The following is a 20,464-nucleotide window of genomic DNA, read 5'->3' as shown; positions in this document are numbered from 1 at the left end:
TACATAATATACTTCTTGTGATGTCAGGCTATTTTAGTTTGATTATTGTATTGTTAACATTGATTTGCAGCGTGTACATGTAGTTTACATGTTATGCTACATGTATACACTGTAAATGCAATGTTTTAAGTGGCATTTGAGGCTTCAGATTGAATGATTACATGAGATTTGTTTAGGAAATTGCTTTTTAATTCATTGAGGATGTTATGCATAAGTGGTGTTGCCATTGCAGGATGGCTTCACCCCTTAATTACCTTTGAGGTTAGTACCCGATAAGGTGATTAAGGGGTTCATTGGTATGTTAATGTCATTGATATGTATTGGCTATTTATCATTTTGGCAACGGACCCCAAGGATGATGCTGGCGACGGAGCCTTCTTATTGATGAGGTTAGTAGAATTTTTTTCATTTTACTACGGTATTTAATGTGTTTAATAATGGCCAAATAATGTATTATCCCTATGTGGATAATAGTTATTTGGCACATTATTGTACTGTATGTGTTGGGGGGAGGGGGTATTGGCCCCAAGGGTATGTGGTAGGTCTCCCTTGTGGGTAGTGGGTGAGGGTGGTTAGGCCTCAGGGGGTGGGGGGGTTAGTGGGGGAGGGTATGTGGGTGAGGGTGGGTTAACCCCTTAATGACTGTAGCGGTTAATAACCGCTATGGTGATTAAGGGGTTAGGTGACATTACATTGGATGGTTTTATTCTTGTGTCTGTTTTGCAGAAGCGGATGGGGCATGGGCAGGATGAAGATGAGGATGGCCTTCATCGTGGCAGCCGGACATGGGTGTGTGCTATATGTATTTAATGACTTTATTTTTTTATTATTATTATTATTATTTATTGTTCTGTATGTATTTTAAATTGACACATGCACTATTATCCATTTGTGGATAATAGTAATGTTGCCCATTACTGTATTGTATGTTGTGTATTGCTGCTATGTTTATTGGGGGCATTTGTACCCAATAAACATGCTATTATGCGTTAACCCCTTCATTGCCTTAGCGGCTATCCGCTATGGTAATGAAGCAGCATTAATGTATTTTAATAATATTGTGCGGGAGCAGGGGGCCCCCTGAGCTGAACCGCATTTATTTGTGGCTCAGAGACCCCTGCTTCCCGAGTTACAGGCCCCGGTTTGGGACATCGGTTACAGTGTGGACGCCATGTTTATTGCGGGCATGTAGCGTATGGGACACTATAAACATGGCGTGACACTGCCCATCCGATCACACATACCGGAGACTGTAACTCGGGAAGCAGGGGGTCCCTGGTCCACAAAGTGATGCGGTTCAGCTCGGGGGACCCCCTTCCCACTGTACAGTATTATTAAATAAATATTAATGCTGCTTCTCTACCATAGCAGATACCCTGTAAGGTAAGGAACGAGTCTTTATTGATATGTGTGTTTTATTCATAGTGTAGATGTGCAGAGGGTTTCCGGAGCTGAAGCACTTTTGTTTTAGGTCCGGGGACCCCCTGCTTCCCGAGATACAGACCCCTTTATGGGGTGCCGGTATCCCTCTGCTTTGTTTACATTCCGCGGTCACGTGATCGGGACCTTTAAATGCAGAGGGATACCGGCACCTCATAAAGGGGTCTGTATCTCGGGAAGCAGGGGGTCCCCCGACCTGAAACCAATGCGGTTCAGCTCCGGAGACCCCCTGCACATGTACACTATGAATAAAACTTGTTTTAAAAATAATTTTTATTGTGCTGATGTTTGCGCCGAGAGAGCAGCGGATCTCTCTCTGCTGCAAACACAACTCGGCAGGGGACGGCTTCTCGGCAGTTTCTCGCCAGGCAGCCGTCCCGCCACCGGTTACACGCCATTTCATCAAATGGTGGTGGCTAATTCATTCGCCAGGGATTCGCCCCTTACAGCATACAGCCAGTTTAACACGCCAAAAACATGGCTAATTGCTAAACTGGCTAATGCATTTTTCCGCCGCTTACTGCATGATACCCTTAGATAAGGTAGGCGAGAAAGGGATGTTTGAAAAAGGTGACAAGTACAACAGCATGGAGGGGGAAAGGGATGCTGGAGTGGGGGAGAGTTGTGGATAAGAACATAGGCAGAGAGGCAGACAGGACAATTATGACAATCGTGATAGTGTGTGAGAAACCCCATATCTGCATTAAGTCCTTTTGTTTTGGTGTCAAAGGGGGTTATGCACTAAGCAGTGATAAGTCGATTTTCTGTGTACTATGCACAAAGCAGTGATAAGTGCTTTTAAGTGAGATAAATGCCTTTATAGCGTGATACTGCCTGCTGTGCGATTCACAAAGCAGTGATAATAGTGCAGTATCGTGCTATAATGGCTTTTTATCGCACTTAAAAGCACTTATCACTTCTTTGTGAATCTCACAGCAGGGAGTATCACGCTTTAATGGCTTTTTATCTCACTTTAAAGTACTTATCACTGCTTAGTGCATAACCTCCAAAGAATCTTATCATTCTGAGTTCAAATATTTTCCGTTCTTGGGTACGTTTAAACATTCCATTGAGGATTTTTAATTTTAAATAATTTATGGAATGATCTGGTAGTGAGAAATGATGTCCCACTGGTGAGCAATATCTTCCTTCTTCATGGTGTTGTATAGAGTGTATGTGCATATTCATTCTGCCTTGAAGCTTTTGACTGGTTTCCCCAATGTGGCATCCTTGGTCACATTTGTTACATTGAATCATATATACAACATTCCTGGATGTGCAGCAATATGATCCTTTAACATTGTGTGTCCGTGGACAGATAATGAATATCATCTGAAGAGATTATAGAATGAAAGTAAAAAAAATGTCGAAAAATCTATTAGTACCAATTATTAAAAAAAAGGGGGAATTAAAATGGCAGAAGTTGAAAATGTGATAGTACTGCACCGACACACTTTATTCGAGCAAATACCCAGTATGTACCTGGCAGATACCTGGAATGCGCCGCTCCTCACCTCTGACAAGCCCCGTTGCGTTTGCCTTCCCAGCCTGGGTTCATGCCTGGCTGACGGGCGGCTGATCTATTAAATGATAATTATTAGGATTTAATAGGCTGCAATGCTTCGCGTGTCTACCAGATGGCATAAATTCATGAATTGTAATGCAGTATATATATATATATATATATATATATATATATATATATATACTGTGCAGTATTGCAGCCAGCGGGAATAAAATGCTTCAATCCCTGCCTGGAAAATAACCCAATGCACTCGGGCAGAAAACAGTCACAAACCTCAATACACCCGGGTATACCCGAATTCGTGGTACTAGCCGAGCTCGAATAAAGTGTGTCGCCAGTGTATATACATATCCAAAAAACTACTCAAAGTGTGATCATGTACTGCACCGACACACTTTATTCGAGCAAATACCCAGTATGTACCTGGCAGATACCTGGAATGCGCCGCTCCTCACCTCTGACAAGCCCCGTTGCGTTTGCCTTCCCAGCCTGGGTTCATGCCTGGCTGACGGGCGGCTGATCTGTTAAATGATAATGATTAGGATTTAATAGGCTGCAATGCTTCGCGTGTCTACCAGATGGCATAAATTCATGAATTGTAATGCAGTATATATATATATATACTGTGCAGTATTGCAGCCAGCGGGAATAAAATGCTTCAATCCCTGCCTGGAAAATAACCCAATGCACTCGGGCAGAAAACAGTCACAAACCTCAATACACCCGGGTATACCCGAATTCGTGGGACTAGCCGAGCTCGAATAAAGTGTGTCACCAGTGTATGTACATCGACATTGATGTACATATTAGAATGTACAGTGTTGTTTGTTACCATGGTTTCCAAATTTATTTTAATTTCTCTGAAATAGTTTGAGTAAATGGTCTGAAAATTTAGTACAAGTTGCAAAATAATACATGTAATGTTTTGTATCAAGAATTTGGTCTGGCAGATCTAAATTAGGATAGCAGAAAGTTCCCTCAAAGTTTCATCAGAATCAGTCAAGGCGTTTGGCCTGTGGAGAGAGAACACGATAACAAAAATACACATTAAAAAAAAGGTCACAAAGTCTAGTAGGAGTCTTCACTTCGCTTGATACACTCACTTGCTCATATCAATTAAGCATCTTCTTACGTATTTTCTATCATCTATCTCAATGTCTTGTGTAGAGCATAAACAGAGCAAACCCTGCTCCTATGCGCTTTTTAAAAACTCCAAAAATGGAGCAAAGAATCTGGGTTCAGAAAGGCTATTTCAAAGAGCAAAGTCTTGAGTGATTTTCTAAAAGAAGGATGTTCCTGATGAATTTGGCTCTCTTAATCGAAGGGGCATGACCAGCGTGTTCTAGTGCGTTTAAATCTCGAGACTTTTATAAGTTGACAGATTTGGGATCGTAGATTTGAGGTTGGTCTGTGGATCTTAAAATTTGATTGAAGGTACAGTAGAGGGGTCCTGTGTCATGGAGTGCCTGGTTTACCATAGAGAGGAGTTTCATCATTGCTCTTTGTTTGATGGGTAACCAGTGAAGTTTTCTCAATTGAGGGGTGATTTGATTGAACTTTCTGGTGCCACTGATATCTGACTGCGATGTTCTGGATTTCTTGGAGAGTCTAAAAAAAGTAGGTTGGCATTCCTATGTAGAGAGAGTTATTACTGCCCAGTCGAGAAATGACCAAGGTGACTATGACAGTGGTTAGGTGTATTTTGTCAGGAGATGGGTAATCTTCTTTATAATTCCCAGAGCACTGAATAAAGCTTTACCTGCTGCGTTGAGTTGGGATTTAAAGGTGGCTTGGTTGTTCAGGATTACTCCTACATTTCTAACGTTGTTTTGTAATGTAATTGTTGTTACCTATCGAAGGTGTTCCTGAGCTTTTGCAATTTGTTCATTGGTAGGGTGGTCCTTTGCTTGTAGAATTATTTGAAGTAGGCTAAAAGTCATCCAATCTTGGATGTCATTAAGACATTGAATAAGCAAATCGGCTGGGTCCTTATGATTATTGGATGCTCTAATGCATATCTGAGTGTCACTGACATAAAGATGGAACCTACTGTATGTCCTCTTGTTATGCCAAAGGTTTAATGCAGATGTTAAAACAGGAGGGGGGAAAGCAATGAGCCTTGTGGTACTACACATGAAATGGTGGTGTGGTATATGGTGCCATATGTTGTCCCATATGGGTGAATGATGGGCAGTCTTTCAAGAACAGGATGATACAGTCATGCACAGTGTCTCTGAGGCCAGCTACTTCCTTCATTCTAGTGGCTATCATATTATAATTAAGAGTGTCAAATGCAGCCGTCAGATCCAGAAGTATGAGGGCCATGTCATGTCCTTTATCGATTAGGTGTAGTATATCGTCCCATATAGTGGGGAGGGCCGATTTTGAATTCTGACAGGTTAGCATTCAGTATATTATAAGTTTCAAGGTGGCATTTGAGTTGGTAAGTAAATTGTTTTGGATTATTTTCACGAGGAATGTAATATTTGCTATGGGTCGATAGTTTGACGGATCTTGAGGATCGAGAGAGTGCTTTTTTAGCAGAGTTTTTGTGATGGCCCGCTTAAGGCTGCATGGGAAAATTCCTTACTTAAGGCATGCATAGACAATGGTGTGGATAGGATTAAGTACTATCAACAAAGAGAGAAGTGTCTCTTTCCACAGACGGAAAGAGACAGGAAAACTCAGATGCGTACACTCACAGATTTGCCTGGGTGGTAAGAAGACCGGAAGATGATGAGGGTACAGTATGTACAGAGACTAGTGTAATGTGAAACTGAATATCAGGTTAATTCATATCCCCTTCTAGTACTTAACAATTACACTAGTGCACCCAGACCGCCACCCTGTTTGAGTGGGCGGAACCTATATTACCCTGGATAGGATTAATCAAGATTAGGAGGCATTTTTGTTGTAGACTTGCATGGCAAAGGTCTAATTTACAGTTAGTGGGTCTGATCTTTCCAATGATATTGGTAAGGTCATCAGTGGATGGTGTAATAACAAGAGTAATTAGATGAGTTTCGTTATGGTGGGAGAAGTGGGGTTGCTTACATTTCATTGCAGTGAGGATATTGTAGATAGTGTTAATTTTATTAGCAAAGCATTCTTCAATCACTATGCATTTTTTTGGACTTTGGGATAATATTGTGAAGGCAATCTGGGATGACTTAAAAAAATTATCTAGTTATTCTGGGCCTGTTCTATTCTTTGGGATGCAAATACTTTTATGCTGTGGTGATTTGGGTTTGAAATGTTCTTACGAAATATATCTCCATTCAGTCTTGTCTTGGTCTGATCTTGATTTAAGCAAACACCTTTTAGCTCTTCTGACTTCTCGTTTAGGTTCTTGTAGAGTTTCTGTGAACCAATTGGGTCGATGAGGAACTCAATACATTGTCTTGTAAAAAGGGGTTATGGTATCCATAATTATAACTACAACAATAATTGAAAATGTACTTGAACAATAGGAAGCCGGTGTCTAAAATGTAGCTGTGCTTGTGTCGGAGCTCTGAGGAACAACAGCAAAATATAGGGTTATCACAAAAATAAAATCAGCCCTGAACTTAAAAATATAAACAAGGTAACAAGGCAACAGTTACCTATAAAAATAAATTGTCAGTCCATTAAGGGTGCAACACGCAAAAACACAGTCCTCTTGTTGTGGAACTATCCATAGGATATACCACTGTAATAATCTTGACTGGGTCCCAGCTTCTTAGTTCACAATATTCACTGCTTTGCCCTATCAAATCCCTAACTATCTAAATTGAAGGTGCAGTGGCCAATACAGTTACTCACACCTCCATACTGGATCTCCTGAAGGCAGTCCTTGTGTTTCCTGAGGCTGTAGTCTACTTGGATGCCCCCAGTAGACAGCAGACCAGGTTCTACAGTATCCTTTGCTAATGGGATCTAAGGGGTTTACCTAACCCTGATGACTGAGATTACTTTAAGTGACAAACCTATTTGGGATATGTCCCAAACTTAAATAAACTTTCCCTGTGCTACAGATGAGGACCTGTGGGTGCTCTACTGCCAGAAATATCTTTCACTGGCTAAGGCTAGGGCCTGACTAGGATATCCAATGATCACACAGAGCTTCTCACACCATAGTGTTTTCCTGCAGATTCTTTTCTCTCCACCACACACCACCACAGTCAGTCATGGTCTAGGGAGGGCTTTACTGCCATTTCAACTTCTGATTTTCTGAGCAGACATTCAAGGAGGGACTTATAGGTAATGCACAGGTTTGTTTGTTTGCCACCTATTCCATAAGTATTGGCAAAGCTTACAACTTTGCTATGCTATGCTTCTACTGCTCATGCTGAAACATAAAGCATCATGGCATATGTTGTTTCCATTAAAGTAGTGTAGTTCTATGAGCAATGTGCAACCGTGTTATATTACACTGAAACGCTGCAGAGATTCAATATTCCTGCCTTCGTTTGGTTCCTAAGATGGTTTAGTGCTGCTATATAACACTCAGGTCCTCTGACTGGTCAGTTAAGATATTAGGAAAGAAAATATGGGCATTACATAACTTATGATGCTCTCAGTACGTAACCTAAGGCAGGGGTGCAAACGGGGGGGCACAAGATTTTTCTGGGGGGGGTGCGGGCAGTGGCAGAGGTCCCGCGCTCTTCTCCAAGGCAGTTAAATTAAATGCCAGGGGATCGCATGTGGCATCTACAACAATAAAACTTACCGGTATTCAGACGCTGTGATGCATCTCCATGGCAACGCAACGTCAAATGACGCAGCTGTTCATGTGACGTGACATCACAGGCATCAAATGATGCTGCGGGTCACGTGACCTGATGTTACATGACCCCAGAGCATCATTTGACGCAGCTGCAAGGTAGGAGGAGGGGCACGAGCTCCAGAGCATGCCAGACAGGGGGGCACAGCAGTTAAAGTTTGCACTCCTCTGACCTAAGGGGTTACAGTAGTATATTAAAATAATATTGAAAATGCTATGAAGAAGGTGTGGTTCTAGCACCTAAAATATAAACAGATTAATTGTTTCTCCATGAAACTCTTCGGTGCCCTAATGATGTACGTCTAAGTATAGAAAAAGTGCCACACGAGGGGCCCTTATGACATACTGTATATCATATGTCATTGCCCTTTGCTAGTTTTTTAGGGGTTACACGCGATTGTCACTCCCGAAAGGGGGAGACGAGGAATGACAGAACCCAGAAGTGATAACATGATCACTTTGAAAAGCGATCACATGATTGGGAGGTGCTGGAGGGTTCGTGGCTACCTAGGTTAACTGGTTAATTCACTTTTGATAGTAAAACTCGTAAGGATTTTAATACCAACAAAAACACAATTTTTTGAGTAAAGTTCTTCTTTGTGCTTTCAGGTCCTGCTAAAGCATTATCTTTTAGACAGTATGCATCAGATGCTGGACAATTTTTTTTGTTTCAATCTTTTTATTGTTTTCACAACGCAGTAACATCACTTTAGACATTGATCTTCGCATCATCAGGTATATGTTCAATGTAACATTTGTAGATTTTTTAACATAATAAGAAGCATTGCAGTTCTAATACATAGCATGTGTTTTAGCTGCTCTGTGAACACATCCTGTGGGGCGTGCTACTAGTACCTATAAAATAGGTAGAGTTAAGGAAAAGGTAATGCTGGACAATTTTTAATATTAACAACATAGGGATATTAAAGCTCTCTTTGATATGATTTCTACAATTGTGAATTAAGCAATTTTTTGGAGAAATATATTTTCCCATGTATTCAGCCTGTCTTTCTAACTTACAATTGGGCCATCTCAATTAAAAGTAACCTTTCTTTTGATTTCAATATTTATATTTTTTTTATTTTGTGATTAGGGAACCAGAAAATATGTGTATTGATTAAGGAATTGAAATATGCCATTTTCAGATCACATCTGTTAATTTTCAGCATGGTTTTGTTTATTTGTTCTTAGAGTTTGTCTCATTAGTTGTGTTGGAATAATTGTTATTGTTACAAATACCTGCTTTTAGATGTTTTCTCATTCTTATTTCATACTGTATTTGTTTTTCTATATTAAGCTCCTTTTCATTCCCAGTGGTTATACTGTAGTTTCAGGGGAACTTGCTTTGAGTAATACTGATATTTCTTTTGGCAGATACTAATATGTTCTTTCTTTGTCTAGCCGAAAAAACTTAAGGATCCTCTAATTAAGAAGAACAACACTTATGCATCTGCAACAGCAAACTACCCACCTACAATAGCTCGTGACCCTGGACTGGCAACCATTTCTAAAAGTGCCACCATAGAACCGAAAGATATTGAACCAAAACCAAAGCCTGCAGAACCCAAGAAAACATTCAACAGTGTCAGCAAAATTGACCGGCTATCAAGAATAGCATTTCCGCTACTTTTTGGGATCTTTAATTTAGTGTACTGGGCAACATATTTAAATCGGGATCACGTAATTAAAGCATCAGCTCCACCTCAATAACCCATCTACTCATGTGTTCATGTTCTGTCTTTTGCACTGGGAATTGCTTCCAGTATCTGAAACGGAATAATTCCCATTTGCCGTATTGCCTCTGTCTTAAAGAAATGGAAGGTTTGCTTATGAAATACAGTCAGAAAGAGAAGAGACCTTTGGTTGATGTCACGGTTCAAAAATGGTATATATACATATATATATATAGTACTCAAGGCATCTGTGAACTACTGTATATTTCTTAGCCTGAAAATGTGAATGCTAGGACCTAAGATACAGTATATTAAAAAGCATGTTGGTGAAGTAACTAGCAGTTAGAAACATGTCAAGTTCACCATATTAACAGTATCTAGTTTGGAGGGAATGTGTTTTACAACTTTAGATAATGTCTGTAAAAAAAGATACAGATACAAAATATAGTATTTCACACTTACTATATGTTCTCGGAGAAGAAATAGGTTAGAAATAGAAATGGGCGAATGTTTTGACAAAGTTCAAATGCAACGCAAACACGGCGTGTTTTTCTTTGCATTTTAGACCTTTTGTGGACCTACAAGCTATAGAACCACATTAAAGATTTTGCAGCTAAAAAAGGCTACTAATTTAAAAAAAATACTGTAGATTCCCTGGAAAAATTGGACAATTTCAATAGATTGTAGTGCAAACGTTTTATAGAACTCTGCTATTTTTTTTACTTTTTCGAAAGTCCGGGGGGGAAAAATGCGAGTTGAATTTCGGTGAGTTAACTAAATGTCTCATTAGAAAAAAATGAATTGCATAGGTACAGTAGTAAATAATTAATGGCATTCCTTCCAGATGCTTCTGAAATGCACAATGCACACAATAATTAAAAACAATTTGATCTGAAGCATTCCCTCTGCAAAATAACTCATCCATTGCCTGTGTTTTAAGAATGCATATCTAATCTTGAATAGGTATAATCAGAATCATTGACATCACCATACAGTTTAAGAACTAAGCTGCCAGTGGTTGCAAAATATGGCTAATAACCTACTATTGTCTCAAATTGCCAACTGAGACTGGCACTTGGTCCAATTTTGTAGCTGAGTGCTGCTTAGGATACAACTGTGAAGTGATGTTTATTAGATCTCACTCTCTCATTATAGCAGTTTTCTATTTTCTTTGTTGGCTATGATTCACTTTGATTGAAACAAAGTGATGGGAGTACATGTATGTACCCAACTACTTTCTACTAAGGCAATACACGTAGTGAACTTAAAGAATCAAGACCACAATTTCTGAACTCACTATGACATCTTTTTCTTATGCTGTATAGAAATGGTGCATAAACCAAATAGAAACTGAATGTTTTATGCCATTGTAAGAAATATATATTACCCAAATTACATACAGTAATACCTTCCTGTCAAGAAGACAGAATACCTTGTCCAAAGTTCAATATACAGTACTTTCCTATCAGGCATTATTCTAGTATGGTCCATACTTCAGATGAACAGATGATTGAAACAGTTTTACTGTATGTTTTACATTCCAATCCTACTTAGATAAGACTTAGATAAGACTTATAGTTTATATTGAAAAGTTTCAATACTTTAGTAAAAGGAATGTTTTTAGTATGTGGTTTTTATTTGTTATTGCTGACCAAATGTTCAAAGTTTGGAAGACATTGCTCTTTACGCTGCATTCTTCTAACTCAAGGGTGGCCAACTCCTGTCCTGAAAGGCTACCAATGAGCCAGGTATTCAGGATATCTCAGCTTCCGCACAGGTGGCTCAATCAGTGGCTCAGTCAAAATGATTGAGCAACTCATTGAGCCACCTGTGCTGAAACAGGGATATCCCTAATAACTGATTTTTTGGTGGCCCTTTAGGACTGGAGTTGCCACCCCTGTACTAAAATATTGCAGAGTTTGGATCCTTTTTAGTAGAAATGAAGTTTATGATACTGTACCTTCACAAATCAAATCTGTAGTAATAGTATACTCATAACAACTTATATATGAATAAAAACAAATTTAGGGATAAATATATTATATATTAGCTGTCATATCTTCAGAATGTAATAGCATTTTTTATTATTTTGTTATAAACTACAGAGCTTTTGAATACAACACTGCTATAAAGCAAGAAAACAGGAGAAAAAGATATATTCTCGTTTTAATAATTTGTCCGGAAAAAGTAACCGTTGTTTTTAGAATTCTATTAATAAGGAAAAGTAATTGTCCTCACCAATCTAACATAAAAATGCTATTTCGTATTTGTTTGTTCTATATTCCTTAATATCAGCAAGCAACATTTTTAAAATTAGCTGCTCATTGCTGAATTTTTAATGCTTACTTTCATTTTTCTCATTTATTTTCATATTTTAAATGATTTCCTCTTATAGCAAAATACATCAGAGCACTTTGTACACTATATAAACAAAACTAGCTGTAACAATCCAACTGAAGATTATCATACGTTTATATTTTTTCCTTATATCATGTTATATATTATGTTTTAATTAGAAATACTAACCTTGTAATGAACGCTACATAGCATTCGTATTTGTGACTGTATGTTTCAATGTTGACGCCTCTACTATTAGTTTCTGTGATATATTTGATTCATTTTATTGATAACATTGTGGGCCATATTTACTAAGTGGTGCTATATCATAAGGCACTTTAAAGCCTATTCAATCAAAAGAATGGGTTGTAACATAATCTTGTCCTCCCTTCATGTGTTATGCCAAACTAATCATTTTAACCCCTGCTATACTTTATTAAAAAAATTGATTTTTAATGTAATGATTAACAAATTAATGAAAACAGCCAATTGGATGCATCAAAACCTTTGCTTCTATCTGTATAAAAAATTAGGGCTGTAATGAAAGTCTATATGAAAGCATATGTTTCATTTTGATAGCAAAAAACAACCTTTCTAGAAACATTGTATATGTAGTAATGAGAACACGTTTGTTTTCTAGATAAACTACTGCAAGCCCAGAAAGTTTTGAATGTATTTTTTTGCTGTCAACTAAAACCTTTAGATTAAGATTTATACATATTAATAATATGCATTAATGCAGCATGAGATTGTACGTTTCTAAACTTTATGTTCTTAGACATGGTATAACAATCAGTTTGTTTAATACAGAATTCCTATTATTTCAAGAAAGAGGTAAATCCTTTAGCCTGTGCTACCCACTGGAAGATCATTTAAAAAATGACGTATAGTAGACATATTATTAAAATGTCAACTTGACCACCTCATCTTCTGCAATCATGAAAGCTCGCACTTAAGGATACCTCTGAATATCAATCCAATAAAATATATCATATTGTACAAAGAATGTAAGTTCACATGGTGTAAAATAGATTTTAAAAACTAATGCATAACTAAGGCTGACACATATTTTTGAAATGAAAGAGAAATGTTCATGAAACTATATTAGTTAAGAAAAAAAAGCACTTAATACACCCTGAAGAAATGTGTGAATTTATTTTGATCAGCGATTACATCCTAAAGCTTTCAATAATTGCCCATGTCGAAAATTCATTCAGTAAAGATGCTTTTAAAAGTTTGCCAAACCTACTAGAATTTTGGTCAAGCTTAATTAACTCCAGCTCTGACCATTGCTAAATGTCACAAAATAAATCACATTGCCCTAGAATTTTGCCTGTGATCATTAATTATTTACTCTGTGATTTATTTTAAGATTTTGTGATATTTGCTGAATAATCCCAAATGTTCTCATTCATCTCTAACATTGTAGTTTTCTGAATCTGTGTTCTCCGGCTACGTTTTATTTGGCACTTAATGACGTAGATGCGAAAATAATACAGTTTACATATTTCTTGCATTTATAATCTGATACACTAGCATAAAATTAAGGAATTCATGTTATAGTTATAACGTTATATAAATGTGGAATACAGTAAAATACTAATGCGATATACATAAATGAATGGAGATCTGACCACATCATGCTTTAGGACAATTATTAAAGGAAAATGAAAGTATATTAATTGATGTGATTAACCCATTATATAACTATTTAATAGTTACCAAAATAATTCATAATGCTTTGCTCTATTTTTTTAGGACATTTAATAATATTTAAAAAATGTATCGGGTGGAATTAAGGCTCTGGGCTATGTAAAAGTAATAAGACAATTTTGGAGCAAAAATAATGGAAAGAAAATGTTTTATTTTGTATCTCGTTGCATCAATGTATCAAAGTATGTGCTAATGCTGGCAACATTTGTGTCAACTTCTGAGTTGGTGATAGTCAAAAGCAAAAGTTTGAGAGGAGTTACAGTATATGATAAACATATTATAATGAAATGTGCAGTATCAAACTGTGCACCTTTGTGTTTTACTGTCATTTCCCCCCCCCTCCAGTCTGCATCAAAAATCTGTCAAGTTCAGGGTGGCTTCAAACAATCAGCACCCAGATGTACATATGTACAAAAGAAGCTGTTTTGTAGATTTGATGCACCGAAAAATGATGCAATGCATTAAAACACACTTTCTCTGCTCCAAAATTGCTTAGCACAGTACATATCTAATTTTGTTTTTCCCTGCCATAGGGGATATTACATTTGAAAGACTGTTGTGTCTCTTATTAAGCAGAACATTTGTAGTTAATGGTAGGATACAACAGCCCTTTTTCCTAACTAAAAGAGTACAAACAAAGTGTTGTGTTTAAGTGGAAATGCTGGCGTGTGCAGCATTTTACAATGTACATACAGTACATTATTTGGTACACGATTCATTCTCTCAGGTCTTTTAAAATTAGTACATTTTTTATTTCATCTAGCAAACCTAGTCCACCTTAAGACAGAAGAACATCTATATCTTCATTTGTAACTGGTGTATTTGTTTATTCACAAGTAATGTAAAATATGTAGCATTGAATGCAGAGTTCTCAATAAACAAAAGAATTTACAGAAAAAATACATTTTACTAAGTAAAGTTATTACATTTCATTTTTACAGTAGCAATATATTTGTAGGAACACTATGTAAGGGCTTTAAATACAGGATGTCTTTTTGGTAGGTTGTACATTGCCTTTAAGATATTTTGAGACAGTTTGATTGCCTCAGGATTTAACCTTAGATATGCCAATTTGAAATGAATTGAATAATGTATGTATTCATTGCATCTGAAGAAGTACTAAATACTGTAGTTAACACATCAATGCAGAGCAAATGTACTCACAATGTGTGTTTCCTAATATTTTAACTGTAATGTCATTTCAGTTGGCATAGTAAATATTAGTGACATACTTAAAATACTCCACACACTTTTTTCTTTTTAAATCAAGGTACTGCAAGTTTTTACAGTCGTAGCTTTTATATACTAGCTCTTCTTTAAATATCTTATTTTTCCTTGTTGTTGGCTCTTTTCATGTCCAATAACTACAGTACTGCATTTTGACTAATTTATCTGCCTTATTACTAGCATCTGTAACATCCATTGCTCGATACGCTGCATATTTTATTATATTCTTATTTTTGTATTCGTACATTTTACACTATCATCATTAGAGGCAACAAAATATATAATTGTACAATGCATTATGCGGCACTCGTGCAAGGAACATGCTGGAGAACATTTATAGTGCATAGTTTCAATGTTTATAAGCAAAGTTTATACATCTTCTCTGAGTGTTGCATGTCAGTATTTCTGTAATACTCTGATGCATAAAATGAATGATTAATATTTTAGATGATTTTTTTGCAGATACAAATTCCTGATTCATGTTTTCTACAGTTGAATGTTAGCATTATCATCATTTTGATAATTTCTCCAACTCAGAACGTTGTCAGTAGTGACCTTGCTCAATTATTCAAACTGGGACATTTCTTTTGGTATGAGTCAGGAAATAAATAAATGAAACATTTATTTTTAATTGATTTTCTGAGGAAGTATGGAAAAGCTTTTATAATGTATATACAGTCCAAGGAGTTGTTACTGATTTCAAATGTAGCAATTTATTATTGCAACCATTGGTGTGCTGGAGTGACACATATAGAACGCACTAGTAAAAAAAGTGACTATTATTTTAAATCAGACTTGTGCAAGTACTGTAGGGGACAGGGCTACCACACTATTTCACCTGAGAGAGGATGCCAGCAGGTGCAATATGGTAGATACATATGTATGTGTAAAGCTGTAAAACAGTAAGTGCGGCTACATTTGCACACCATACTTGTCAGGAGAAAAACAATGATCCAAAGACACTGATATTTCTTTAAACATTCCCTACCAACAAAGGCAAAATCAAAACAAAAATAACAGCATATTCACAACTTACTGTTAATATGAGTGAATATTTTTTTTTTTTTAATGCTAATGTGATTAGGACTCTCTCTTGCTTTGTATTTTAGATCAAGGGAATAGATAAAAAATTAATTTCAAAAGAAATTTAGGCAGGACCTTTTAAATCATATGTTTTATTTAACGATTACTCAATTTTAAGTGAAATACTGTACCAACGCATACCGTACCAATTTAAATAAAGTCACATTTTTTTGTAGCTGGATAAACTAGTTATTAAAATGTTAGCAATATCCAGATTAGTGAAAATACAGAATATATAATATACTGTACAAATTAGTGAATGAAGCACGTATAAGGGTGCACACTGCTTTGCAGAAAATATTCAGCATTGGTTAATTGTACAGTACCTAGTTCTTACAATATAGTTAGGGACAATTCCCCTTGTCTACTTGAGGGCTTTTCAGTTGTTCTTTGTAATTTATTTAAATATTATTTTAATTAGTTGCATTCAAAGTATCAGATGGCCTTTAATATACAGAACAAGATTTAGTTTTAATGCACATAAGCTTTTGTGAACCTTTACAATGAATTGCAACAGTTTTATATACAATTATTAGTTTCCATGTTTAAGTTGTTTTTTTATTTTGTTTACAGTTATAAACAAATACAATTCTTTAAATTAAATTCATGCAGTGTAATGAGCAAATAAATAAAAATAGAAACAAGAGAAAAATGTCAATAATATATAAACAAAATATATTTGATATGTACAGTATACCATTATGGGTTATACTGACTAAATGGTGCTAAGCTGTAAGGTACCTTGTATACCATTTAGGTGCTTAGTACCGCTAAATATGGCCATCAATGTATGTTGTCATCCGGTAACACTTCAAATTGTCCTGGGAGATTCTCTCTTTTCTTCCCTAGTGAGATGCCCAACCTAGATTTAAAATAAACAAAAATAATATTTATATTTGTTTCTATGGGGATTGTTCACTGTGATAGTGCCAATCAGGGCACTACCGCACGGAATCTCATTGAAGTGAATGGGATGTTTGCCCTGATCAGCAATACAGTCTATCTCCATTTAATGAATAACCCGCTATATTTTGAAAATGTATTATATTTCAAATGACATCTGTGTCTCAAATAACACATAAAGTAAGCATTGTATTCCCTAGATTCCTTCCATCTGCACTTATGAGTCTTATGAGATGGCATCACTCAAATATGATTCACATGGTGCCCTTTAACAGTGCTGCTAGATGAATCTTATCATTATTCAACATGGGGATTTTAAAGAACATTTATCAAATCTACAGATAATACAAAATATTTTGTTATAAGGCAGAATAACACAGATGTTTCATAGGATTCAATGGTAGTGATAACACACAATATCACAGAATATTCCACCATAATGCGCCAGCGGGTGTAACAACCTTGGGTACATCCATACATTAAGGTTAGAGTTATGCGAATGTCTTCAAATTCACCTGACAATTGTTTTTTTACAGCAATTTTTATCTTAATTTCAAAAATGAAAGGGTAGATCCTCAGAAGGCTGTTCATTTTTAATGTTATATTACTGTATCCTTATTTAACGTATTGCCATAACGCATATCTCCAGAGGTGCTTAGCGCAATGATGCCCTGGCATTTTCCTTAGAAAATAAATAATAATACAGGCAGTCCTCGGTTATCCGACACAATGCGTTACTTAAAATGGCGTTGGATAGTGAAACGTCCTAAAGCGAAACACGTTTTCCCATAGGAACACTGTTTAAATGAAAGGTTCCATTCCTGAAGCATTTTTAACACTAAAATACACCAAATATTTTATGCAGGCAATAAGATACGCAGCACACACATAAATTATATAGTGTATATACTGTATTATATATATAATATAACATAAAATATAATAATATAATATATTATATAGTAAAATATAATATTATATAATATATATATATATTATATACACATAAACAACTTTGCAAAGCGTTGTAAGAGCGTTGGATAAGCCGTTTTGGCGTTGTAAAAAGGAACATAGGTATGCATTGCATAGCGTTGGATAAGCCATTTGTTGTAAAGTGAAGCGTTGTAAAACGAGGACTGCCTGTACATAAGATACATTTGCCTTACTTATATACAAGTCATATGGTAATGAACAGTTTACCTAACAACGGAGATCCTCAGACCACCGTTAATGTGAGCACATGATAATAAGACTACAATATTTACCACCTTCCAAAAGCTGCCCTTACTCACATCCAGACCCTAATTATCGTTGAGTTATTTCTTGGAATAGCCTAAAAACGATGTAATGAGTATAGGACTTAACCCTTTTATTACAAAAGACTAGATTTGCATTAGCTTTTGGTAGCACACATGAAAATCTCTGTTAATAGAACTGCTTTAATAACACACCTTAAATCAGGGGGTTTGAAGCAGGGGGTATCCGGAGCTGAAATGTGTTAATTTCAGCTTCGGGACCCCTGCTTCCAGAGATACTTACCTCTGTAGTGGTGCCGGTATCACTACAGCCAGACAAACTATGTGCCTAATCTAATGGTGGTTTAAATGTCCTGCATCATGCAGGCCAATAAGAAGCCATGACATAATCCTGTATGGCTTCCTACTGGCCCACGTAACCAGGACCTTTAAATTCTGCAGAGATACCAGCACCGCTACAGAGGTAAAAATCTCTGGAAGCATGAGCTGAAATGAACACAGTTCAGCTCCGAAGACCCCAGCTACAAACCTGTAATAAAAAAAATATATTTTTTAAAGTTAACCTGTATTTCTGCTTTAAAGTTTGACCAATGCGCATGTGCAGTGTATTAGAGAATACATCTCTGAGACATGAAAATCACAGTTTAGAGCACTATTACTTTGACATACCGACATTATTTTTGCATCTCATTATTTTTGAGGATACCCGTTAATAAGAAGTAAAATAATGTCTGTTCCCTTTTTCGTGAACTTCATTAGGTAAAAAATAAATCGCCTTCTGTGGATCTACCCCTAAGTTCCCATTGCTTGGGGAAGAGCAAAAGTCTGTCAAAATGCAACATTTTTACCAGATTGCAGCAAAGATTTGGCCAGAAATGTGTGAAAATGGCAGTATACAGTATATGTATAAAGGGCAATGTGATCTGATGCCATTTGCTTCTGCGCTAAAATGTGTAATTTACAAAGATTTTTCAAGCTTGCTCAACATTGTCCTGCCCCCCATACCCCCCCCCAAAAAATCCCCGCAAATACCACCTGGTAACGTTTGCGAAAAAATGTCACATCTCTGTTTAAGATGTTGCTTAGCCATTTTGTCTTTAGCAACTCTGTATTAAACATTTTTTTCAATTAAAGACTGTAAAAGTTTAAAGTTAGAAGGGATTCCTGCTATAACAACTTCATTGCTCTGCGTGTAATTCATTGCATACCAATGGAACAAAAACAGCAAAGAATGAATTAAACACACGTGTAAAAGAACAGAGGGCACTAACTGTACTGTAAACCAGCTAGTTAACACTAAGTTGGCCTCTTAAGGGGGATGTTCTACCTTTTAGTACCATGTGTAGATATTTGTATAGAAAAACAAACTCTGGTTCTTCAACTTTAGTGAATATTTATATTGTTACTTGGACTGTTTAGCTAATGTTCACTTTTGATCTTTTTTTCTTCCTAGTTACTAATCATAGATACTTTTTGGGAGGCCTGCATTTTTCATAATAGATGTGGATATTATTTTATTAGTCTGCTTTTGCTATGCAATGACAGCATTATATCATCTCTTAGTTTGTTTGTACATGTGAATAGTATAATACTGTATAAACATAATTGCACAGTTTATCAAATGAAGGATATTCTAAGAAGCTTTTATACAGTGCTTTGCTAAACCATGTAATAATAGTAAGTCTTCCTTGGGAATAATGATCCACTCTTATAGAGGACAGTTTCTGTTTTACTCTTGGGTAATTTTAAAGATGACATTGAATGTTTATTGCACTCGGTGCAATGATGTGGCAATAAAACCTCAAAACTAATAGAGGTTGTTTATGGCAGGTGCATGCATTGCTTTATAGAGTTTAGCTAAAGCTCTTTATTTTATGTCAGATTGTAATTCTATTAAAATAATAAAGCTCAAAACGTTCAATAACATATCTGGCTGTTTGTCTTTTTGACTATAATTGTTTTTTTGTACTTTCAATTAGTTCAATCAAAATCAATCGATATTTTAATATTTAAATGTGAAATGGATAGAAAGGCATCACAGGAAGAAAAGCACAAAGGATTACTGAAAGAGTTCAAGTAGACCACAGTCCTCAAGAGATTGGTAAACCACTAAAAATGAATAAATGTATGCACAAAGAAAACAAATACGTATGTGCTGTTTTTGAAGAATACAAATACATATCAAAGTTAAGTACTATCTAAAATGTTAGATTTTCTGTGTAGATAAGCTAAACTGACTCAACTAACATTATTCACACAGATTTTGTTTCCAAAAAGAGAATTGCCAATGTTTTATTCGTCTACAGTTTGATAAAATTTTAAGAAAAGTTAAAAAATGGAATACAAATTTTTACCCTTAAAGTTTAGCCAAAATACAACATTTTTGTTCGAACATTGCCATTTTTGAATGAACCTTGAATTTCACCAGATGAAAGGTACCCTTCTCTCTTCCCCCCCCCCTCCCCCCCTCCAAAAAATATTTTTTTGGATTTTAAAATCTTCTTTGGCAAACTTCTTTTTTATAAAGTTTCAATATTTAAAGTTG

General features: G+C 36.2%; 1 protein-coding gene across 2 annotated transcripts in view; it reads left to right on the top strand.

The window, feature by feature from the left end:
- The window catches only part of GABRA1 (gamma-aminobutyric acid type A receptor subunit alpha1), a 270,753-nt gene extending 250,908 nt beyond the window's left edge, over positions 1–19,845 (top strand). For both annotated transcript variants that reach the window (XM_075601925.1, XM_075601924.1), the window contains one exon: positions 9,129–19,845. In XM_075601925.1, the coding sequence (XP_075458040.1) occupies positions 9,129–9,437 (309 nt within the window). In that variant the 3' untranslated portion in view covers positions 9,438–19,845. The remainder of the gene's footprint in view (positions 1–9,128) is intronic.
- Positions 19,846–20,464: the final 619 nt, after the last annotated feature.

Source organism: Ascaphus truei, chromosome 5 (assembly GCF_040206685.1).
Source record: "Ascaphus truei isolate aAscTru1 chromosome 5, aAscTru1.hap1, whole genome shotgun sequence".
NCBI lineage: Eukaryota > Metazoa > Chordata > Amphibia > Anura > Ascaphidae > Ascaphus > Ascaphus truei.
Note: the sequence above shows the minus strand (reverse complement) of the source record. Positions and strands in the feature narration are given on the sequence as shown.